The sequence below is a fragment of the Ostrea edulis genome, chromosome 5 (genome assembly GCF_947568905.1).
Source record: "Ostrea edulis chromosome 5, xbOstEdul1.1, whole genome shotgun sequence".
NCBI classification, from domain to species: domain Eukaryota; kingdom Metazoa; phylum Mollusca; class Bivalvia; order Ostreida; family Ostreidae; genus Ostrea; species Ostrea edulis.
This window is the reverse complement of record NC_079168.1, coordinates 22,033,488-22,058,103: the sequence shown is the minus strand read 5'-3', so window position 1 is coordinate 22,058,103 and position 24,616 is coordinate 22,033,488. Positions and strand designations below refer to the sequence as shown.

The following is a 24,616-nucleotide window of genomic DNA, read 5'->3' as shown; positions in this document are numbered from 1 at the left end:
CATAAGCTTTAACAAAGCTTTTAATGTTAATGTAGGATAAAGTTAAGTGTTATTGAAATCAAGTCAATTACCTAAAATGTGAAAGACAGCGCGTCAATACAATGCCCTGCACTCCGATTGCTGTAACATCTGAACCATAATGGTCGAACCTATAATTTCTGGATCTGACTAGACATTCGATCTCACGAAGTTTTATAAAAGTCCCTTGAACTTCAAGTTATCGAGACTCACCTGTACTCATAGCTAGTTCATTAACAATACACCTATTTATTCACACCTCATTTTCATCATTTGAAGATATTCTTACCACGTAGCTAAGTTACATGTCGCCATTTTGGATGTGAACTATCGGTCATTAGATAATGAACAATATTCGAAGTTACATTTATAACTAAAGTATTGGAGCGAAGAACCCCATTCAAACGTTATCTTCACCTTTCATTATAAACATTTCGATTTTTTAAACTCACGGAAAGTCCACTTTTTAACTTAAAAAAGCAACGGATAGGAAATAAGGATAATTAATTCCAGCATCGGAAACGAAAAATTGATCAGTGTTTTACCGGAATTTGTAGACAAATTTACTGATATCTTTATAAAAGTTCGTTTTCTAATCAAAACCATCATTTTCTGCATTTTTAACATTTGGGCATTGGGATATTGAGAGGAAAAATTCAGAATTTAGAAAATGGAGTCACACGCATATAAAATTCATTTTACAGTTTTGCTGTCCTTGACACTTGTACTGGCGTCATGAGGCATAAAAAAGAGATATGAACAAATTATTTTTACCAACATTTATGTTTATATGATGCCTTAGTGAAACTTGATGCAGCATCTTCAAAACATTCAAAACATTGATCAATGAATATGCATATGCACCGGCGGTATAAATAAACATTAGTGTTTTGAAGAGATATAATATCCGGGTGGGATCATCCGATGACCTATAGTGTTGAATTTGTTGAAAGCGAGGCAAATACATTGACTTTCCGAACGGGATCCTCTGTGCAATATTATGTAGCCAACTTTGTAATTACAGAGGAGTATTTCATTTATTCTCTATTTTCTTTCGTGTTTTAAATACTGTGTTGTCAATATTCATACATTGTATGTTCTTTGAAATTAATTTCCACACGACAAGTCACCATCAAATGTACGCGGTACAATAACTTCTCAAAGTTATGTGCTGAATGAATATTCATAACTTAAAGATCATCTGATATCAAACTCATTAATAAAGTGGTTAGAATTTCTCCATATGTGACAAAACAAAATCAACAGGGCAGTATACGAACAGTCTAATCACTAGAGATCACGTACCTATATACATTTACAATGCACATACATGTCAATATCAACGCATAATAGAAAAGGTATTTATAAGTCTCCAAATAGATGTTGTAATTCACATTGTTCTTTAGTGTGCGAATATGATGCATTGTTCTAAGCACATTCATTGTGTTTGGAATTCGCCTTGATAGCCTTCCATGAGAACAGAGCATTGTATTGTGATCAGACAGACATGTCATTCATGGAATACATATCCGAAATTGGTAAATCATTTACAAGATGGTTTGATGATGTTTAACATACAGGTATATCACAAATTTCCCATCTGACGTCGACCTGCATTGTGTAGCACCAAGGTCGCGGTTCGCCGTCCGGATTACGGCAATAGTTTTCCTGTCATAAAAGTAAAGCGTAAAACTAACTAATTTAATTACCATGGAAAAGTTGCAACAATGACAAAAAACGATAGTTACCATTCATCGTCAGTTTTCAAGATTAAGCAGATTGTCTTCTCAAGTTTTTTTTAACTACACATACTAATTGTACACATGTCTGTGGTTATATCATATGATTGTAAAATAGTAAATTTTGATTTCATTAGAAAAAATGAGGCAATGGATAGTAGAATCATACCCGTTCTGCAGTTGAGTTAGGCATACTATGGGAATGAGGCGATTGTGCATCCCAGCGTTGACATGTAAGGCCGTTCGTCGTCACGTTCTTGGTCCCCCAGTAATGACGTCCCTTGGGATCAGTCGACTCAGTGCATACTACAATTTTAGATAATGACTATATTTTGTAGGTCTTCTTAAAAAATGTAACCCGAAAACCTGTTTTTACAGTGTAGTAAATTTACTGTCGCTCATTGATTACAATAAAAGACTATCCTCAGCTTTGCAAATAAAAAAGCCTGACTGCAAGCTGAAATTTGCATATGCTACATTTATTAGCATCTGAATAAGCACTTTATTAATAGACAGAATGAAATCTTCGATGTGCTAACTTGACGAAAATGAATTACATTTGATCTTCAACGAGTGCAAGTGCATAGAGCGCTGAGACCGTGGACATTTTGACGTTGAATACAAAACCCCTAAACTCAGACCATACTTTTGGCCACCCACGAGACGGTATTCCTAAATCAAAGTAACATCTCGTAGACCTGGATATATAACTACATTGGTTACCTGTGCAATATAGGACACAATATAAGATACTTACTTATACTTACAAAGCCTTACATGATGAGTGCCCAGTTATTTCAAACAATTAGTGGAGGTATATAAGCCTACCCGAAATCTTAGGTCTATAAAACAATCAGTCAGTCTAGTTATTCCAAAAAGTCGAACAGTAACATACGGGGATCGGTGTTTCAGAACAATCGCTCCAAAACTGTGGAATGCCCTTCCAGAACATGTAAGGGACTGTAGAACACTGTGTGCGTTCAAGAAGTCACTGAAAACACATTTTTTTCCATCAATATTTCCAGGACTAGTTTCTATCAATTCAGTCATTCGTGTTTGCTGTTTCATCGCATTTTCTGTTTTGACTGGGTGTCTTAGTTTTCGAGTACCATTTTGTGATGTTTTATTTTAAAAAAAAAAGAATTCTATGTTTTAATGTATTATACCTGAGACATATGCTGTGTGTGCGTGTGTGTATTTCATTATTATTATTATTTTAATACGCCCTGAAACTGATGTTTATTCTTATTTAGCATATTTATGGTATCGTGTTTTCATGTTTTATATGTACAATCAGGATAGGTACAGCTACGGACTGTTTGCATGTGATAACGCCTTTTATATCATTGCTTTTTAATGTTTTATTTATTTTCTATGTATTATATGTATAACATTCAGTTGTAAGGTATATATGCATTGTAAAGCACCATTGAGCGTACATAGTGTATGAAAAGGGTGCTATATAAATATGGTATTATTATTATTAACATACCTGAGTTAGTGTTTTCCTAATCTCATGGTCCCTTGTATAATACCAAGCGTTGCATACATGTATATATACAACTTTTGAATCATTTGAAATTATTAATTTTGAAATGTATCATTTATTTATTGATTTGTAATCATAAGTTATTAATCAAGGTTTTTTGTTACACAACATGAACTGAACTTTTCACTGCAGAAGTCATACTGTGAGATACAATTCACGTGGTAATGAACTTGATTACTTTAGAGTATTGGTTCGCTTGCATTTAACTAGAATCTACACTATATACGAGCGCTGGAATATTTAATCATTTTAATGACAAAAGCATTTTTCTTTACAATATTGATATACGACATTGTTCTAATTAGAATAAAATGCATCATGCTTCATAAAGAATATGTTATAAGATTTCAGGAAATCGACATCTTGCTACTTGAAGAACTAAATGTACACCAGGCATTCATGTACAACCAAAGGTTGAAACAAATCAGCCAATTTACCTTACGATAAATAAATCGTAACTAAATTTTTCAAAAATAATAATTATTATGTTTTTAATGATTTCAAACAATATGATCATTTCATACACAGTTTGAAAACCAGTACATTTGTGTAAACTCTAGCAATAATTCTAACATCTGATTACTGATATTTTTAAAACTGTAGCTATTGATTTTGATTAATTAATTAAAACTTTATGGGTAAAACATCTTTATCATTAAATATTTCTCAGCCATAGGACTCAATATTCAACACAAACCATTAGGGTGGTACAATATAAATGAAGGAAAATCTTTCAGTTTGTCATTTATACTTCCATCTCAAGCATTTGTGCAAATTCAGTCCAAACCACCGCAGTGCTTTTCAGTTGTATATGCTGAAGATTCAGAAGACATGTTCACGAAACTATCTTAAGACTAAGACGCGTCCTAAGTATGTCTCAGTACACGTCTTAAAGTCAGGTTCTCGAAGCTTTCCTAAATTTAGACCTCGCCATACGTGCATCCTATCTTTAGTATAGCATAACTCTTGTCCTAAGATTATCCTAGTTTGTATAGATATGGTAACATACATTATATTGACGCGAAGAGTTCACAGAAACAGTGAAAAGATATTTAAGGGCATTGACAACCCGCAAGATTACTTAATTGTGAATAAATATATATACTCATAAACTTTATCTTCCCATAAATTCTGCCCCTCTTCTCTGCTGCATACTGGTAAGTAACGATTTTAATTTACTGGGTTTTTTCCCTATTTTTGTTTAACAGGTGCAACATTATGATACATGTATTATATAAAAGTAATCAGATTGAATTAAAATTAATTAAAAAAAACTTGTTTTTTCGTAGATACGAAAAAACACCCCAAACATTCGATGTTGTTAGAAGACAGTAACATACACACGTAAGTGTCTGTCTTTACATATAGTCTATGCCATATGTATTCCAGCTGCAATACACCTCTGTCAACGCTTGGAATCACGTGACAATATAATCACATGATATAAACAATCATTCTCGGTTTCCTTTCCCTTTAAAAGTTCAGGCAACAGGTGATACATCAGGCTCTTTTCATAGCCAACTGACACTTTAATAAGTGCATATTTACCATTTAGCTGTCTGTCTCTTATTTTACAAGTTTTATCGTATTTTTACAGCCTTTCTTACTTTTGATTCCATGTGTAGATTTAAATTTCCACCACGTGTATATCCTACATTCAGACGCATATTACGAAGTAGTTCCAAATTTATGATCAGAAAACGGCGATTTTAGTCAATTTATAGTAAGCATGAATTTGATTGCACCAAAAACATATCATAATATGACTAAATATTTAGTCCAAAACATAAATGTTGGATGAAAGAAACTTTTACAAGATTTCTGTAAAAAGCCGTTGACAGAGGTGTAGTGCGATGAGAGCACGGAACTCTGGGTAGAGAATGATGTATTCCAGCTGCATATGTCAATATTTAAAAGACATTTGAACCATTAAAAAAACATTGGGGTGAGATGAACTCGGGGTACTTGCCCATCAGAATGCCCAATTTATCTTGATATGTACAGTAGGAATTTATATGGTTTAGGGTTATGCCCTCATTTGTTTAAATGTAGAGACCCTCGGGGACTAACAGTCCACCAGCAGAGGCCTCGACCTAGGGGTCATAATGTAAAACTGATACGGTACCAATTTTGATGCACCAGATGCGCATTGCGATAAATAATGTTTCTTCAGTGATGCTCAACCGAAATGTTTGAAATCCAAAATAACAGTGAAGTTTTAGAGCTATTATAGGGAAAAAACAGTGTGCCAAAAAAAGTGGAGTCAAATTCGTCTAAGGATAAGAGCTATGCGTGAGGGAGATAATCCTTAATTTTGAAATGAATTTCTAAATTTTATAACAGCAATTAAATATACATCCATATTTTCAAGCTAGTAACGAAGTACTCAGCTAAATGTATTTCAACAATTATGAAATAGGGTTTGGGATAACCCCCAAGTCACTTGGCTATTCAAAAACTTCTACGTGACAAGAAAAAAATCTCTCGCTGTGACCTTCAATTCAACTTTTAGATATATCGATGACGTTTTGTCTATTAACAATGATAGCTTTCATTCATATGTCGATTTGATATATTCCTGTGAGCTCGAAATAAAGGACACCACAGAGTCGTCCACTTCTGCTTCATACTTAGATATTTTATTGAAAGTAGACATTAACGGCAAACTAACAACTCAACTGTATGACAAACGGGATGATTTCAGCTTCTCCATCGTCAACTTCCCACATTTATGTAGCAATATTCCATTATCACCTGCATATGGTGTTTATATATCCCAACTAATTCGATATGCAAGAGCTTGTTCTGGGTATAGTCAGTTTTTAAATCGAGGTAAGCTACTGACAAACAAGTTGATGGTACAGGGATTTCAACAGTCTCGATTGAAGTCAGCATTTTGCAAATTCTATGGTCGTTATAACGATCTAGTTCGTCAATACAACCTCGCATTGGGTCAGATGCTGTCTGACGTGTTTCATACCGATTGTTAAGCCGTTCTTGGCACACTAATTTTGACTGCGGATAACTCCGTTTACCTGATCAGGATATGGGGCTCACGGCGGGTGCGCCCGGTCAACAGGGGATGCTTACTCCTCCTAGGCACCTGATCCCACCTCTGGTGTGTCCAGGGGTCCGTGTTTGCCCAACTATCTATTTTGTATTGCTTGTAGGAGTTATGAGATTGATCACTGTTCGTTATCTTCACCTTGCACCTATTAGAATACTCAATGAATCTTGATATATACAGCAAAAAATATATGGTATAGCGTGTGTTGTGTGGTATCTTTGCTAGTTACACAAGTACAATCTGTACGACGAAGATTATATTTAAAGGCAAACACTTTCGTGCAGGTATTACTGTCGTATGATAACATCTACATGTAGATATCATTATTAATACATAATTATCATTATATATTGCTAATAAACTATTTTCTTTCATAAAGAAATATCTGTTCTCGATTTACTGATTTTATTTTGGTTGATGTAGGTCAAGCTAGAGGTCATCTGTGTGGGTGTTTTAATAACAAAATGCTATTAGTCCAGCGAAATGATCAGGATGAAATGTAATACTTCCGTTAAATCGGCACATATAAACAAACATATATACTATATTCCAAAGGATAAAACATTTGAACGAGTATATTTAATTTGACTTTAATTTGAATAAGATTGCAACTGTTAAAGATTATGTTTTTATAATTATTAAAATTAATTTTACCATATTCTTACGCATTATTAGTCGCCTACCGATTTGTAGAGCCGAAAGGTGCTATCAATTTCTTCTCCGTCTGTTCGTTTCTCTGTCAGTCAGACTGTTCTATTGAGTTTACCAGACTTTTTTCCGTTATGCTTGCGAGAATTGAAACTGATAGTATATTCTGAAAGTGGCAACTTACAGATCAAGTTCGAATTTCGTTACGTTTGATAGACAAGTTTGAAAGAATTTATTTTTATGTTGTTACGGTTTTATATTCAATGGGATCGGGATTGGGTTCCGATGAAGTTGTTGTAAAAGTGGGACATCTGAAAAGAGGCAGTCGGCGAAAATCGGATGCTGATTGTGTAAATAATCATTTCTTTAATTTAACATTTCAAGCTCATTAATCGGAAAAGAAACGTATCAATATGTATCAAATTAGTTAATCACGTGATTATTTTTCCTGTAGTCGCTAAGCGAAGTTTGATCAGTCGGCAGTACTTCATTTACCGCATTCTTGTAATCCGATTGAAATTGGGTGCGGGTATTCGAAACCTCCCTTCGAACAGTTGATAGTAAGTTGTATTAATAGCAGGGTTCAGAGTCCTTTATAGAAGATTAAAATGCAGATATGAATGCTATATCGCTGTATCGTTTTGTGTTCTATTTGCACGATTATTTCCTCCACGAATCTTTTTTAAAGACTGTGACCCCGATTTGGTGGTTTTTGAACGGCATCGAAACTAGGCAAATGATATGTCGCACGATGACGGAGTATCGACTTTTCTGGGTTGTTTTATATTTATTCAACCCTTTCTATGTGACATTAAGGATATATGCTATATGTTTATGAATGGAATTTAAAAATCATATGATAGAGTTCTGAATAAGACTATTTCATCCATGTTAAAAACTGCAATGCGTCAACTGTATGGAAAACAAAGCATACAGAATATTACACCCGTTAATTAATTAGGGCGCCACTAGGGGGCATATGCATGTATTGCTTATGCAATACTCTCAGAATGCTTGTTTTTCCCCACGAAATGTAAAACTTATCGAAACACATCTTCAGAACACACACCCTGAACTGGCTTCTAGATCGGAATGAAATATATACTCTTATATGTACTTCCGCTGATTGAAACAGGCATGTAAAATCGGGGAGGGGCTGCCCTATTTTTGTGACAATGGTGATTATCTGTTATTTTCTAATGCAAATAAAAACTATAGTTAGATTTAATTGGGGTGACTGCCCCACCCCTCCCCCACTATTTTTTGGAACTGAACTTTGTTCAACCTCCGTACGACAGCATTCACTGCGCAGATTAATATATTGCATTATGATAGGACTTTGTTGTGGGCCTCTTCACACCCTCGTTTTTGAAATAAGTTATGTCTCAGAAAACGACCTCCAAACAATACGATAGGCACACAAGTGCTTGTGGACAAAACTTCCTGTACACCCCTCATACTTTTTAATGTTCAATTTCTTGGGTATTTTGAGAATATTTTCAAATAAAATATGTAAGTGTGTTTGTTCTAACGAAAACCCTCTTAGATCAGGAATGGGCAATGATTTAAAGGGACTGATTCACGATTTTCCTCAAAACTTTGTTTATTCACTTTTAATGATCAAAATCTATTGTCTAATGTCTTTAAAATATTTCACCTAAAAATTAATGTCATACATTATCACAGAAGCTCATTTTAGAGAGTTTATTATTTGTTTTGTAAATAAAGATTGCAGTATGTTAATTTTTACGAAATTTTCAAAAGAAATTGATATCGATCTCAGTTTATTATATCTTTCACATTTCAAGCATTCTTTGGGTAAAATGTGTCATCTAAAAGTTCGAATTGATGAGTATGCAAAATTAAGATGCTTTATATTACAAAACTGACATTTTACTGGTTTGTTTGTATACATGAAAAGATTCGAGTCTTTGTTTAGATAACACCAATTTAAGGCTTAAATATTGCTTTTATTCTTGTGTTCAGAAGGTCAACAGTTTGGCTGTCAACATTAAATCAGTTATATTTTTAATGTTTAACATCAAAAATGAAAAATACTTTTTCACAAATTCTAAACCAATCCTTTTTAAAAGAATTTACCACATTGTATTTTCACAACCTATCATTGGGTCATATGCTGTCTGACGTGTTTCATACCGATTGTTAGGGGGTTGTTGGCACAATGATTTTCGCCAAGGATAACTCCGTTTACCTGATCGGGATACAGGGCTCACGGCGGGTGTGGCCGGTCGACAGGGGGCGCTTACTACTCCTAGGCACCTGATCCCACCCCTGGTGTGTCCATGGGTCCCTGTTTGCCCAACTATCTATTTTGTATTGCTTATAGGAGTTATGAGATTGAACTCTGTTCGTTATCTTCGCCTTTCATGTTTGTTTTTAAAACAAACTGGAAATCTCTTTTCAAATTTCAAAGAATAAGCCTATGATAATCAAATTAATATGAAAGCTTCCTATAATATATACTATAATACAGTGTTACTTTCGCTAATTTCTTAAGAAGTAAAAGTATAAATTTCTCAATATAAACACATTGAAAATATTCTGAAATGGGATCGTTATTTCATATTTTTCCTTTAATATATTTCTCATGGCCTGACATGACCTAGGTAGTCTAATTAAGGACAGGAATAAACAATGAATATATGGGTGTAAACCTACACTCTACTAAATTTCATGTAAATTCTAATTATAATATTATGGATATAGGGTTATCCATATTCTCTCTTATTACAACAGTATTATGTTGGATACTAAATATACATAATTATATTCCTAGCTGCGCTCCCTCTAATGGTACATATAGCATCGTAAACATACGAGGGCTGTTCGATATGTAATGTGTATTGTACCACAGCACGATACCACTTTGCACGATTTCGTGGATAATGATACTCTTGAATAGCTCTATTCAATACCTTTCTAACGGTATAAGCACGAGCCTTCAGCTTCATATAGTTTTAAACTTATACATAATGTAGCCATTTTAATAAAGCCAGTCGTAGACCACTGTTGTAAAAATGGTTGGGAAACGGGTTGAGAATATTGAAGAAATTAGAGCTTATATAAAAGTTCGCAGAAAACATGATCATTCGGTAATGCAGATTTTAACTGAATTGAGGAACGTTTATGGGTCTGCCCTTAAACGTCATTGTTATTTTGGATTTCAAACATTTCGGTTGAGCATCACTAAAGAGACATTATTTGTCGAAATGCGCATCTGGTGCATCAAAATTGGTACCGTAAAAGTTTTACATTATGACCCCTGGGTCGAGGCCTCTGCTGGTGGACTGTTAGTCCCCGAGGGTCTCTACAGCCCAGTAGATAAGTACTTCGTTGCTAGCTTGAAAATACGGATGTATATTTAATTGCTGTTATAAAATTTAGGAATTCATTTCAAAATTAAGGATTATCTCCCTCACACATAACTCTTATCCTTAGACGAATTTGACTCCACTTTTTTGGCACACTGTTTTGCCTATAATAGCCCTAAAAGGTCATTGTTATTTTGGATTTCAAACATTTCGGTTGAGCATTACTGAAGAGACACTATTTGTCGAAATGCACATATGGTGCATCAAAATTGGTACCGTATAAGTTTTACATTATGACCCCTGTATGGAGGCCTCTGTTGGTGGGCTGTTAGTCCCCGAGGGTCTCTACAGCCCAGTAGCTAAGTACTTCATTACTAGTTTGAAAATACAGATTTATATTAAATTGCTGTTATAAAATTTAGGAATTCATTTCAAAATTAAGGATTATCTCCCTCACGCATAGCTCTTATCTTAAGACGAATGACTCCACTTTTTTGGCACACTGTTTTTGCCTATAATAGCCCTAAAACGTCATTGTTATTTCGGATTTCAAACATTTCGGTTGAGTATCACTGAAGAGACATTATTTGTCGCAATGCGCATCTGGTGCATCAAAATTGGTACCGTATAAGTTTTACATGAGACAGTTCGTAGGTGGAGAAAGAAATTTCTGACTGGCACAAAGTCCATCAAAGATACAGCTAAATCTGGCGTACCTGTGACTGTAACAGGGAAGGCAAATGTCTCAAAAGTCAGGGATTTAATTGAAAGTGATGGCAGATACACGATTCGTGATATTGCTAAAGCTGTTGGTATATCGCGTGTACATTTCATTTTGAAGCGTATTTTGAAAGTACGAAAGATTTCTGCCAGATTGATACCGCATATATTAACAGATGACCAAAAACGAGTACGAGTACAAACCGATAAGCAATTGCTCAAAATGTTTCCCAAATGCATTCAAAGACAATTTGCAAACATTGTTACTGGTGACGAACCAGTAAGAAAAATTGGAATCAAAATATGGCTAACTAAACACGGTAGAAGGCCTGTAGTTGTAAAAAAAAAAACCATAAGCACAAAGAAGGTTCTTTATTGCGTATTCTTCTTATGTGATGGTATAGCAGTACAAATTCCGGTGCCGAAGGACAAAAGTGTTACAGGTCGGTGTTACCGAGATGTTATACTATAATAACTCAAGAAATATTATCATAAACGACATCCTGTTTCAGGATTTAGGCATGTTCGTCTACTTCATGATAATGCTCCATCACATACATCTGAGCTTGTGAAGCAATTTTTGAAGTCGGAGAAGGTTACCGTCTTGCCACACCCGCCATACTCTGCAGATCTAGCCCCGTGCGTCTTTTTCCTTTTTCCAAAACTTAAAAAGTTCTGATCTGGTCGTCGTTACACGTCCCGACAAGCCCTTGGCTCAGCCATCAGTCAGTGTCTCACGTCTACCTAAATCAGCGTACCGTGACCTCAGTCATCAGTCAGTGCCTCAGAGGTCTACCTAAATCAGCGTACCGTGACCTCAGCCATCAGTCAGTGCCTCGGCAGTCTACCTAAATCAGTGTACCGTGACCTCAGTCATCAGTCAGTGCCTCGGCGGTCTACCTAAATCAGCGTACCGTGACGCATTTCAGAAATTGATTCAGAGATTGAAGTTATGTAGAGAATACTTTGCGGATAATACTTTAAAGGGGTGTAATGTTCATTTCACTATTTGAGCCGAATGCTTTTGAGATATCGTACAATACACATTACATATCGAACAGCCCTCGTGATATCATGAACGCTGATTTGGGTAGAACTTTTGTTATCTTCAAATTTCTCAATATGAAATAAACTTAATACTATCAAGTATAAACCTTGGCAAGTAAAGTTTGATATTTCCCATTTCCCACTTGCTAGACACTTGACACTATTCCCGCCGACTGGAACTGTTCCTTGTGCGCATGTGTAGTATCTATTTTCCCCTACGTCACTTGGTCCTGTTGTATAGGAACCATTGCTACTCAGGTTTCCAGGTAAGGGACTGCTGTATCCATAATAAACCGGACCTGGTTCTCCTGCACATCCTATCAATGCAGAATAAATGAAGAAACAAGTAATACTCAGCGTATGTATATTATATATAAAACATATTTTATGTCATTTGGACACCCACTTTGGGCCTTACTCGGAGTTGAACTCACGACTGTTGAACCAAATCTTGCAGCACGTGGTCAGTGACCTAGACCGCTCGACCATCTACGCAAGTCATTAACTAAAACTTGCTTTAGATGACGATAGAATTCTCAGCACGCTGTCCCACACTACAAAGTCATTGTGAATGGAAATTGTTTAGCGTACATTTAAGAGAGGATCATACAGGATACATAATGCATTTGAAATGTTTACATGTATGTGTATTCAAGAGTTCATTGCTATTTCGGTACTTTATATCATATATATAATATATATATATATATATATATATATATATATATATATATATATATATAAAATAGTCCTCTTTGACTTTGCGAGTTATTTAATTTTCAGTCCACATTTTAAAGAACGGGAACACTTTACATTTACCACCCCGGCATTGCGCAAAATGTTCACTACATGGGGTGTTCCGCACACTAGGATCTTTAATTTGTTGTTTATGCACCCTCACTTGTGCATTAAGTTTGTTCGTTTGTCCTATGTGGTTTTCTCCAAAAGTTGGGCAAGTGGCAACAGGGGATGCTTACTCCTCCTAGGCACCTGATCCCACCTCTGGTGTGTCCAGGGGTCCGTGTTTGCCCAATTATCTATTTTGTATTGCTTGTAGGAGTTATGAGATTGATCACTGTTCGTTATCTTCACCTTACAGTAAAGAAGAGTCTCAGATTTACAGTTGATGGCATTGACTTTCAATATTTTCCCGGATTTTAAAGTTATGGAATCGACCTCTTCTATGTATTCGCACGTCCCACAGCGTGGGTCATCACATTTTTTGACGTACTTGACCTTATTAAAGGAGAAATTGGCTCTAGTTAGGATTTTGTAAGGCATGGTGCCTGAGGTCGGCTGTTAATTTTTCATATTGTTAGATTGTTCCAAAATTGGAAAAAGTCGTTTGGTCAACTGCTGTTGAGATGAAATATCAATTAATCCATAAACGAAACTTCCACCCAATGCCTCTTACACCACGCTAACCTCGCAACACAGTGACGTCAGAGTAGACCAGGACGGATAGAAGGACGTCGAGGACGGATGTTGGCTTCTCGTAATCTATTCCTTATGGTATGACGACTTATCTGTCGATGCCCAAGGATGCTTCTAGTGGTCAAAGAAGCCGATCAGAATCGATTGCACAAATGTGACGTCCGTATATACGTAGCTCCGTCACTCTTTGGCGTCCTGATCATGGGCGGCCCCTAACGGTGTTAGTGTTCTGATATTGTCTCCATAAAGTATTTACAGTGTTAATATGAACGGCAAACTACATTGCCACATTCCTTTGAGACATTTCAGCTTCCTCCATCCCAATAGCGCACAAACGGTCATTTTCAATCATTTGAGGCATCTCTAAGATGAAATATCTTATTTAAAAAAACCCAATGGTTTTCTATTCCAATGCAAGGTGAAGATAACGAACAGTGATCAATCTCATAACTCCTACAAGCAATACAAAATAGATAGTTGGACAAACACGGACCCCTGGACACACCAGAGGTGGGATCAGGTGCCTAAGAGGAGTAAGCATCCCCTGTTGACCGGTCACATTGAATCCATTTAATAGCCCAGTCAATGAGAGGGATGAATATGAGGTACCGTACCTATACTGGATTCCTTAACATAACAAAAACCCTTACAAAGAAAGATACATGTACATTGCTGAATGGAGTTTACCAAGCCTCTATCTTTGCTCCTCACGAAAATATTAACAACTGTGAAGGAGAAACTTCAAATGTACTGTGCCGCAACATATGCCAGAAGTGGTGTAAATCAAATGCGGTCTTAAAAAAACTTCTCAAGAACTTTTAGTTTGCAAACATTTTCTCAAATCAACATCAAAACAACACATAAAAGTGGGTAAAGTTAGATGAAGCGGATGATTATACCAGGTGCACATTGTCTGTGAGTTAAGAATAGAATATGCATGTTTCTTATTTTTATTCTTACTTTAAATCAACCAATTCGAATAACCCCCTCCCCCTGATATCCAAGATCTTTGAAATATTCAATTAAACAAAATTCCTATTGAATATTCACAAACTATATGCATCTGAGTCCAAACTGTTAACAGCTGGAAAACAATCGACCTTCGTTTCGGGCTTTTAGGATTGTAGAAGATTTGGTTTAAAACATTAAAGTTATAAACACTTTAAGTAATTTGAATTTGTGAATAATCCACCCTTAAGGTTTCTTACTTTATAAAACATCATCAGTTTTATTTATACATTACGGGGATTTAGTATGCTGCGCTGTAAAATGTGCTGACGTCAACGAATCGTGGAAGAATTAGATGGTTTATTCGAGGACGAATACATTCTGGTCCCAGGTGACAAAGCTTGTAGCAGCATTGTCTTTGCTTATAAGGCTAATCATTACAACTGCATTGTACAAGAAGTTTACTTTACCATTTAAGTTTGGTAATCCAACTTATACTCCAAATTATCTTTCAAAAGATGAAATTTTTCTCAGTTACATTTTATCCCAATCGATGAGTTTATGTACCTATACTGGATTTAAAAACTTTGCAAAAACATTTAGAAGGGGAGACATATTGAAGGATTGGGTGAATTTTCTACCAAACCTTTATCTTTACTCCTCAACAAAATATCAACTACTGTGAAGGAGAAAGTTCAGACTTATGCCACAATATTATCAAAAAGTGGTGTAAATCACGTGTTGATCGTCAAAAATTCCGAAGAACTTTAACATTACAAAACTTTCTCAATATCAGTAGAATTAAAACGTTCGACTTTTCAGCAATTTACACTACCATTTTAAGGCTAGGGTTTTTCACATCATAGAAAGTGTTTCTTCAGTAAAAATTGAAACTCAGAAACACCATCCCAGACATTACTTTGTGAAACACACCCCTTTGGTTCCACGCACAAGCACTCTTTCATTTAGATGCAAGGTGAAGATATATTACTTGACATTGATTTTAATGGTAAAATAACTTTTTTTTATTTTATCCAGTGAATAAAATTCATATACAAGATATATTTCTATCATGCGCAGTTCAAGTTAATAAAGAGTTTTGAAAATACTTATGACATCACATGAGGATTGCTCTACTTTTAACTTTGATTCTACGCACAAGTACTCTTCCATTTAGATATTTTACTGGGCATAGATGTTAGTGGCAAACTAACAAATTCGATTTTCTTCATTGTCAATTAAGTTCCCGTATTCATGTAGAATATTCCATTATCACCTACATTTGGTGTTTTACAATTTATACCTCGAAAAACAGACACAGGTTAAATGTTCCCTATAAGTAATATCTACTCCCGCTACTAACTAACCAAACAGGTATAGAATTTCCCCAGAAATGACACAGTATAACTGTTTCCATTCACATCACAATCATCCAGTTCGATTATTGGAATTTATTCATTTGATGGAGATTAATTCATTTGACCTGTTTGCGAAACGAATAACTAATGTTGTTATTCCTGGGTCGTAACTAGATTTCAAGGTCATCTTCAAAATACCCTTACTGATGAAATGCAATTGCTGATTTAGTGTAACTATGACAGACAATGATGTTATTTAGTGAACAGAATTAGATTTTCATTAACATTCGTACCTCATTGTTACAATAGCAGCCCGCTGCTGGCTGTATCCAGACATCGTTCAAATTGAATACATAAACAAGAACTTTAAATGTTAATTGATTTTTTGCGGTAAAGCGGAACAGTCCCATTTCAGTGGTATTTCAGATACTGCACTGAGTATATATATTCGCAAGTGTTTAAACACTATTTGCGGGAAACCTGGAAGGTTCCATTGATATTGACTAAGTGGCTTGTGGTAAGTAACCGCTTTGTGGTTGCTGGATGTACCTGTGGGGCTGCTATTACTGCTTGGGGACTCAATGATTTGATGTTGTACATATCATACCGGGACCAATGATTCTCAATTCAACAAAAGCTCCGCAAGACGGAGTGTTTTCTCGCTATGCGTTTCTAAAAGTTCTTTCTGTATAGTTTTGTAGTGACCTTAACCCCTAAACGAATACAGTTTTCCTCTTGATATCGAAGCTACAAAGTGAAACATATCAAAGGAGTAAAAATGTAGATTGTCTACAAGCTTTTTCTATGAAATCCCAAAGTTACCTTGACCTTTTGACCCCCAAATCCATAGCATACTTAATCTTTTCATGTATGTTCAGTATCAAATCAATGGAGCAAAAATGTGTCTATAGCCCAGTGTTACACGTGCGCGCACATGCACTTACGCATCCCTACACGATTGGTCCCGTTACTAAATCCCCTCTCAAAATGAATTGCGAGGGGATAATAATTCGTGGAGAATATAATGGTTGTTGGTTTTCATCTCCTAAAAATGCTATTTCAAATTAGCAACATGTAAGCAGTTTTATGTCACATTTTCTGAGGAGGAATATGACGTCATTTCAATATAATTAATGATACAACACAATTAATGATACCATAGACTATATACTATTTCCATTAAAACAAAATGAAAGAGTTAAAAATCGAGATATGAGATATGTTATAAGTATCTATCTATCTATCTATTTATCTATCTATAAGATAAGAATATCGCAAGCTGGGTGGGCTACCGTGCAAAAATCGAGGAGACATATTTCCCGATATTCTGTAAATTACATCTTTATTAAAAAGAAATTCATTGTTTATAATTTGATGATAGGAATAAAAATCAGAGCGTGTACAAAACACGTATATACGCTTTGAGGTCGGACGATGAAGTATGAAAGATGCCATTCATTATGAACGAATTCATGATAAATCGGTTATATACGTTTTCTCCATCATTAACAACATACAACAAACTGTTTTTCAAAAATGATGAAAAGGAAAACTGGATGTATGTTTTTAATAAGTATAATGAATACAATTTTCCATATGGAATATAATTTACTCCCAAGATTTCTCAAAACAATGGGGGGAAATCATATCGAGTTATATCACATAAAATTTATAAGTCCTTTATCATTTAGGAATCTTAGTTTTGCACTTAATACAACCAAACGTAGCCAAAATATTTATCAGCTCATACATTCAACTTTTTGGTATCAAAATGAATGTTCCTAAACGGCGCCTTATAAACGGTCACCTGGGTATGCACATACTTGGTCTTTGTAAACCATTGGGTTACCTGTGGGTTTTTTAAAAATATACTTCTCCAGTTTTATACTTTGTACTAGATGATAGATGTAGATATTTAAGAAATAACTTTCTTTTTTAAAATACATTACGGTATGAACTGCAATGCTTCACTCCGACATGCATCGTAAAACGCATTGCAATATATTTTCATTTATGTAGAAATTCCCAGCAGTTAATATAGATAAACTATATTTATCAAGATTTATACGCGTTTTGCTTACAACTGCAACACATTCGAGAGGAAATGGTTGTCATTTCAATGTGTAGAAATATCAAAAGCAACATCATTGGAAATGTAAATATAATTTGATATAACTATTACACGGAATTGACAATTCAGAATTCTTTTGTAGGAGAGTGCGTTTTATGATACCACAGCGAAATTCGATTTCCTATTGGAATTTTAAAGGGACAAATGGATTTTACAGTTTTCAAAGAGGGACTCATTGCTCAGTATGATAATGCAAACAGTTTACCTGCTTGATATCCAGGAATAAGGATTTTCTAAAACACTTTTACATATATATTGCATTATCAACATATGATCAATTAAACTCCACCCTTACCCCCAGGCCAGAACCAAGAGGTCAAAAATTTCAAATTGTGTATTATAATCTTACAGATTAATAGTTTGTCTGCTTGATGTGCAGCAATAAGGAAAATTTTCTATTGCATTCCAATAGCCCTACCCCGGTACATGTACATTGTACCAGAACCATATCATAATCATGTAAACATGTTGTCTCCTTAATGTCATGAAGTAAATATTCTCTGAGATATAGTATATTTTCAATACATGACCAACTCAACTTCATTCTGCCTTGTGGTATTAACTCTGAATTCATCATGAATTTCACAGTTTTTGTATAAACCCTGAACCCAGGTGTCATGAATTTCACAGTTTTTGTATAAACCCTGAACCCAGGTGTCATGTATTTCACAGTTTTTTGTAATAAGTTAATTGTCTATCATAATCATTCAAACAGTTTGACTACCTGGTAACTAAAAGTAGAGAAGATTTTCTAAGATAGGTTACACTTTCAATACACCACCAATTTAGCTCCACCTTAGGGCATAAACAATAAACCCAGGGATAATGAATTTAAAAGTTTTGGTAATGGGCTCAATGTTCATTATAATCATGCATACCGCTTGCCCCCTTGGTGTCCAAAAGTGAAGGAGATTTTCCAAGACGTTATGCATTTTCAATATGTGACCAACTTCGCCTAACTCTGTGTCACGAACCCTGAAAAGCTAGGGGTCATCAATTTCACTGTTTGGTAAAGGGTTCATTGTTCATTATAATCGTACTAAGAGTTTGACTGCTTGATGTTCAGGAGTACAGAACAGTTTTCAAGATAACATTACATTGACTTTGGCCACACCCCTAAGACCACAGGGAGGCATAGTCCATGAAATTCACAGTTTTGGTCCCTTTGACCCATATACATGTATTCTATATACCAAAATTGATTGAAATTGGTTCATTAGTTCCAGAGAAGAAGTAAAAATGTTCAAAACTTTACCACCAACACACGAAGCGTCGTGCCGAACAAAAATAGCAAGACATTATCTAAGTGAGGCAGGTGACCTAAAAACAGAATAAAATGAAAATGAGGTGGAAAATATCCGTTAGTTAGAATATATGAGATCATGAAACCCATCTGTTTCATCAGCTTACTGCTTGTTGCATTTTTGTATCTTTGCGACAGTTACATGTACATCCGGTAATCGGTCTGCTGTGTCAGGATTGTTCTATTTTTGTACATCCGGTAACCGGTCTGCTGTGTCAGGATCGTTCTATTTTTGTACACAAGCTTAAGGTATCTATTATAGTTTGTCGGGTTTAAAACGACTAAAATGTTTAGTTTTTAATTCGTTTTATAGAAAGAGTACACTATATGCGAATGCTAAAAATTTACAAAGTATTGTATTAAAGATTAGGATTCTGTACAATACATTGTTATAATTTCCTCTTTCAAAATACGTCAATAATACATGGGGATTATCACAAAATATCTATAAATATCACGACCTTGCTATTACAAGAAGATATTCATTCTATTGTTTTAACATCAGTTTTGTTTGTTGTTTCTATAGGTAGCTGTTATGTCATGCGCTCATAGAGAGGGGGACCGGGGGTTCATCCCCTTACCTGAGCTTAGTTGAAAATAAAATAAAATATATTTTCATATTTTTATGCAATTCCAGTTGTAAAATACTAAGTGTTAGTCCCTAGTATAGGAGAAAATTGCATGGCGTGACACCCACTCCTCTGTGGAAAAATGTAGATCTCCGCAAGCATATGTAGCCGCGCTCGTTCTCACAGTAGAACAATCAGCATATCTACCTGTTAGATAATAAGACTGAAATCTCTGACGTCTGATATCAGATCAGGAGAATGGTTTGGCATTTGAAATACTGACTTGCTGTATCACTTTGGGTAATAAGCTAATGAATTTTGCATGGATAGAGATAGAATAGGGGGTGAATGTAATCATAAGCGATGCACAATAATCAATACAATCAATACATAGCTACTTGTTCGAAAAAATGAAAATTTTAACGGTACAATATAATTAACACAAAGCAAAAATAAAATAAAATAAAGGGAAGGGTAAAAGAATGAGAGAAAACACCCCAAAAGTTTTCTTCACTGAAATAGAGAGGGTACGTTTTATGCTTAAAGAAAAAATCCATAAATAGAACTTACAATTTCAGAAGGAAGGGAAAGGGGATGGAAAATAGACGCAGTGATGATTATGTACAACTGTATCTAAGAAATTTAGAGTGATTTCATTTTAACCGAAATCATCCCGTTGATAATGTTGGAATGAATTATTAATCGTTTGTTTTAGGTGATTAGAATTGGTTCCTACATTAAAGTGATGAGATCAAATTGCATGTTTCATGCTAAAAATAATGTTCTAACTCATTAACTAGGGTCCATGTTCATAAACTAAGAATACTAGTAAACTACAAAGCATGCAAAAATTTAAAACAAAAACGATATATTATTTATAATCTAGTTAACAGGATGAGGTGAAATTTACTATATGCTAGCGCCATAACGGCCCCCAATATATTTATGAAAATAAATTATCTTGTTTCATGTTCAGATTCACATGATTCGACTCATTAGCATTCGTAATTTTATGATTTTTAAAAATGTTACACCGCGCATAAAGTCACCACAAACGGTATATAACTCTGAGTTTAACCTTGGAGTTTCCTCATTAGCTGAACTTTTTATACGAATTTGGCCCCGTCCATACTTTTACAGATCTGGAAATACATGTGCACATGTATGTACAATTAAATCATTTAGGCTTTGTTTCTATATGAATTTTTTTAAGGTAGCTCCATCCTCATGTGACTTATCTATATTAATGGTTAAAAGTGGAATTCTTTTTATTAATTTCCACTCAATATAGTTTAATTTAATCAATAACCAAAGAAAATATATATGTTGCCAACTTTTTAAAGATGTCATACATACAAAAACAGAAGTATACATCAACATAAGAAAATTACACATTTTCGTTAAACAGAATAATAAAAATAGATAAAAACTTGTTGAAATAACAAAATTTAAATATCAACAGTTTAAAAAAAAACCTGCTATTTTATAAATATGTATAGAATAATTGTGGATATTACGGTAACCAATTTATAATAAACATCCAGTGGAGGAAATTCCAGCATAGGAGTTATTGCCCTTGACAACATTTTTAAAATCATAAATAATTGATTATCTATGGAAAATATAAACTTTTTCAATATTAATACCAGATATTTTTATTATATCCAGTGAATAAAATTCATCGGAAAGATATATATCTTTCATGCGCAAAGTTTATATCATTAAGGATTTTGCAAAAACCTATGCCATCACATGAGGATCGATCAACCTTAAGGTGATAATTGTACCCATATCAACAATAGTTTAAACTAGTTACAAAAGGCCTGTAAAACGTGGATCATAGACATGTTTCTAACCAAAACAAATCAATATTCTTGGATGAAATAAAACTGTGTTTTAAAACAGATATTTTAATATCCTACAACATGCAAACATTTCATTGTAAGTTTTATTGTTTGAGCTGTAATGATATATAGGCCGAATGGAAATGAAATATTTATTTCGTCCACTTCTGCTTCATACTTAGATATTTTTATTGGAAATAGATATTAACGGCAAACTAACAACCCAACTTTATGACAAACGGATGATTTCAGCTTCTCCATCGTCAACTTCCCATATTTTTCTAGCAATATTCCATTATCATCTGCATGAAAGGTGAAGATAACGAACAGTGATCAATCTCATAACTCCTATAAGCAATACAAAATAGATAATTGGGAAAACACGGACCCCTGGACACACCAGAGGTGGGGTCAGGTGCCCAGGAGGAACAAGCATCCCTCGTCGACAGGTCACACCCGCAGTGAACCCTATATCTTGATCAGGTGAATGGATATGCTGTTTATATCTCTCAAATGATTCGATACACAAGAACTTGTTCTGTGTATGTTCAGTTTTTAAATCGAGGTAGGCTACTGACAAACAAGTTGATGGTGCAGGGGTTTCAACAGTCTCCTTTAAAGTTAGCATTTTGACAAATTCTATGGTCATTATAACGATCTAGATTGCCTATACAACATATCATTGGGGGTCAAATGCTCTCTGACGTTTCATACCGATTGTTATGAGATTGATCACTGTTCGTTATCTTCACCTTTCATTTGTAGCTTTGACCTTTAAACCCAGGATTAAGACTCACCCTTGTGTTTGATTTAGACCTTAGAGTTGAAATAAATAAAGTAATGTTTGAGTTTCGTACATGTACCTAACCCAATGATATAAATCTGGCAACAAATAACTTTAATCCAATGATATAAATCTGCCAAGAAAATATTCATGCTCGTAAAACACGAATGTCGTTTTATTTTCCAAAAGCTCAGTGCAACTAATTCACAAATGACGTCAATTTTAAGATATGAATAACAATACTTTACTTCCTTTGTTGAGCGTTGCTGAGATGAGTATGTTGAAATGTAACAGTGTATAAAAGAATAAATCAGACTCTATAACATTAATCGTTTTTCTATTTAAAAGAAGACTAAAAACTATTTTCACAAACTATATATGCCATTTTTCTAATTTTCTTGTTTATGAAACATTGGTGGTTCAGATAACAATGCACTCGTGCATGCACCAGTTGATTGTTCTCCCATGTGCACGATCTCCTCTGTTTAAATAAATGTTTCGCGTCATCCGGTTCTATTAGAACATCTTTTGGTCTTTTTTGTCAAGTCGAGAAGTTTTCCTCGACGTTACCAATCTCTACCCAGAGTTGTCGTTCCTTGCTCTCACATACCCCTCTGTAAACGTCTCGAGGGTTTTACAAGATTTTTGTAAAATGGCATGTTTGCTCAAATAAAGTATGGTTTCGACTTCAGTTACAAAGATATACGTATATCAATAATTATTATATAGATAATAAATAGTCTAATATAAAATCTGCGTAAAATCTAGAGAATGTTATCGTTCAATATCCTGAGAATTTATTGAACGCTAACTTTGCATTGCGTAAATTGTATGCGCCCGAAACATTCCGAGTATGAGCGTTCAATATTGACGTTACCGTAACGACGTAAACAAGCCAAAATGGCAGACGACGGTCCTCCGAATCCGACAGAGCCGGTATTTGATATTTACTTAAGCAAAATGTTTTACTGTACATAAATTATGATGTCCCCATTTACAAAATCAGTTTGCTTCATGCATAAATGACGGGTTAAATATTCAACAGTTAAGAAAAGCATGCTGTTATTGCACACTGCCAATATTGATGAATTCTCGTTTATTTTGGAGTAGTTTGAGTGAAAAGGGATATAATTTAACAACTAAATACTTTAGCTATATAATAAAAGGGTTATTGAACTTATATAGGTGAATATTGGCACTCGTTGGCTGTCAAAATGCACTCGCAAGCTCGTGCATTTTCACAGCCAACTCGTGCCAATATTCACCAATATAAGTTCAATAACCCTATAATATTGAGGAGATGGCAAGTCTTTTTGTGACACAAGAAACATTGATTTGGGTTGAAACACAGATATTGGGTAGTTCTATTGCACCAGGCCTATACATAGGTACACCAAGAATGCATAGTAATGGGGGGAAACTACAAATAGTTGCTTGCCATGCATTTCCCCGATATTTTATAAAGTAGTTCTTAGTTTTATTAGCCGTGGATTTACATGTGGAATAACATTGCTTATTTTGAGACGTTGCATATGTATTTGAATTTTCAGGTGTTAGGGATAACATTCTCTCAAACACTGTAAAACACCACTGTCCAATTTTCTGTGTATTAAAATTACTCAAGTCCCAAACAAGAACAAATAAAAGAAAGATATTGTCTTTTTCCAAAACATATTTCTGAGATTAACAAATCCTATTCATGAATCAAGATTGGGATGTCCTGATTTGTAAAGATATATATTGATCAAACTTGCAATAACATAACAAACTGCATTATTGATTCAGTCATAAAATCCATTCCAATTAAAATCATCACATCACACACTAGTGATCCTCCATGGATGCACAACGATATTTGGATATTTATCACAAAGCGTAAACGTCACCACTCAACTGCTAAAAGAACTAATTCTTCTAGTGACTGGGCACAATATAGAAAAACATGACATTTATGTATAAACAAAATCAAAAACGCAAGACAAACCTATTACACAAGACTGATACATTAAAAAAAAAGATGAAATTAACTTTTATCAACAACAGTGGACAAAATTGAAAGTATAATTGGTACTAAACACTCAAATACTTATCCTCCTATTTAAATTGATGAATATAGTCTGCCGAT

The 24,616-nt window shown here is 34.7% G+C and overlaps 1 protein-coding gene across 1 annotated transcript in view; it reads right to left on the bottom strand.

Annotated features, from left to right (window-relative positions):
* Positions 1-1,039: 1,039 nt before the first annotated feature.
* LOC125652158 (hyaluronan-binding protein 2-like) overlaps positions 1,040-24,616 on the bottom strand; it is a 30,981-nt gene continuing 7,404 nt past the window's right edge. The window contains exons 3-5 of the mRNA XM_048881151.2: positions 12,228-12,437; positions 1,927-2,063; positions 1,040-1,686 (exon numbers count right to left, since the gene is read on the bottom strand). Of these exons, the coding sequence (XP_048737108.2) occupies positions 1,588-1,686; positions 1,927-2,063; positions 12,228-12,437 (446 nt within the window). The 3' untranslated portion in view covers positions 1,040-1,587. The remainder of the gene's footprint in view (positions 1,687-1,926; positions 2,064-12,227; positions 12,438-24,616) is intronic.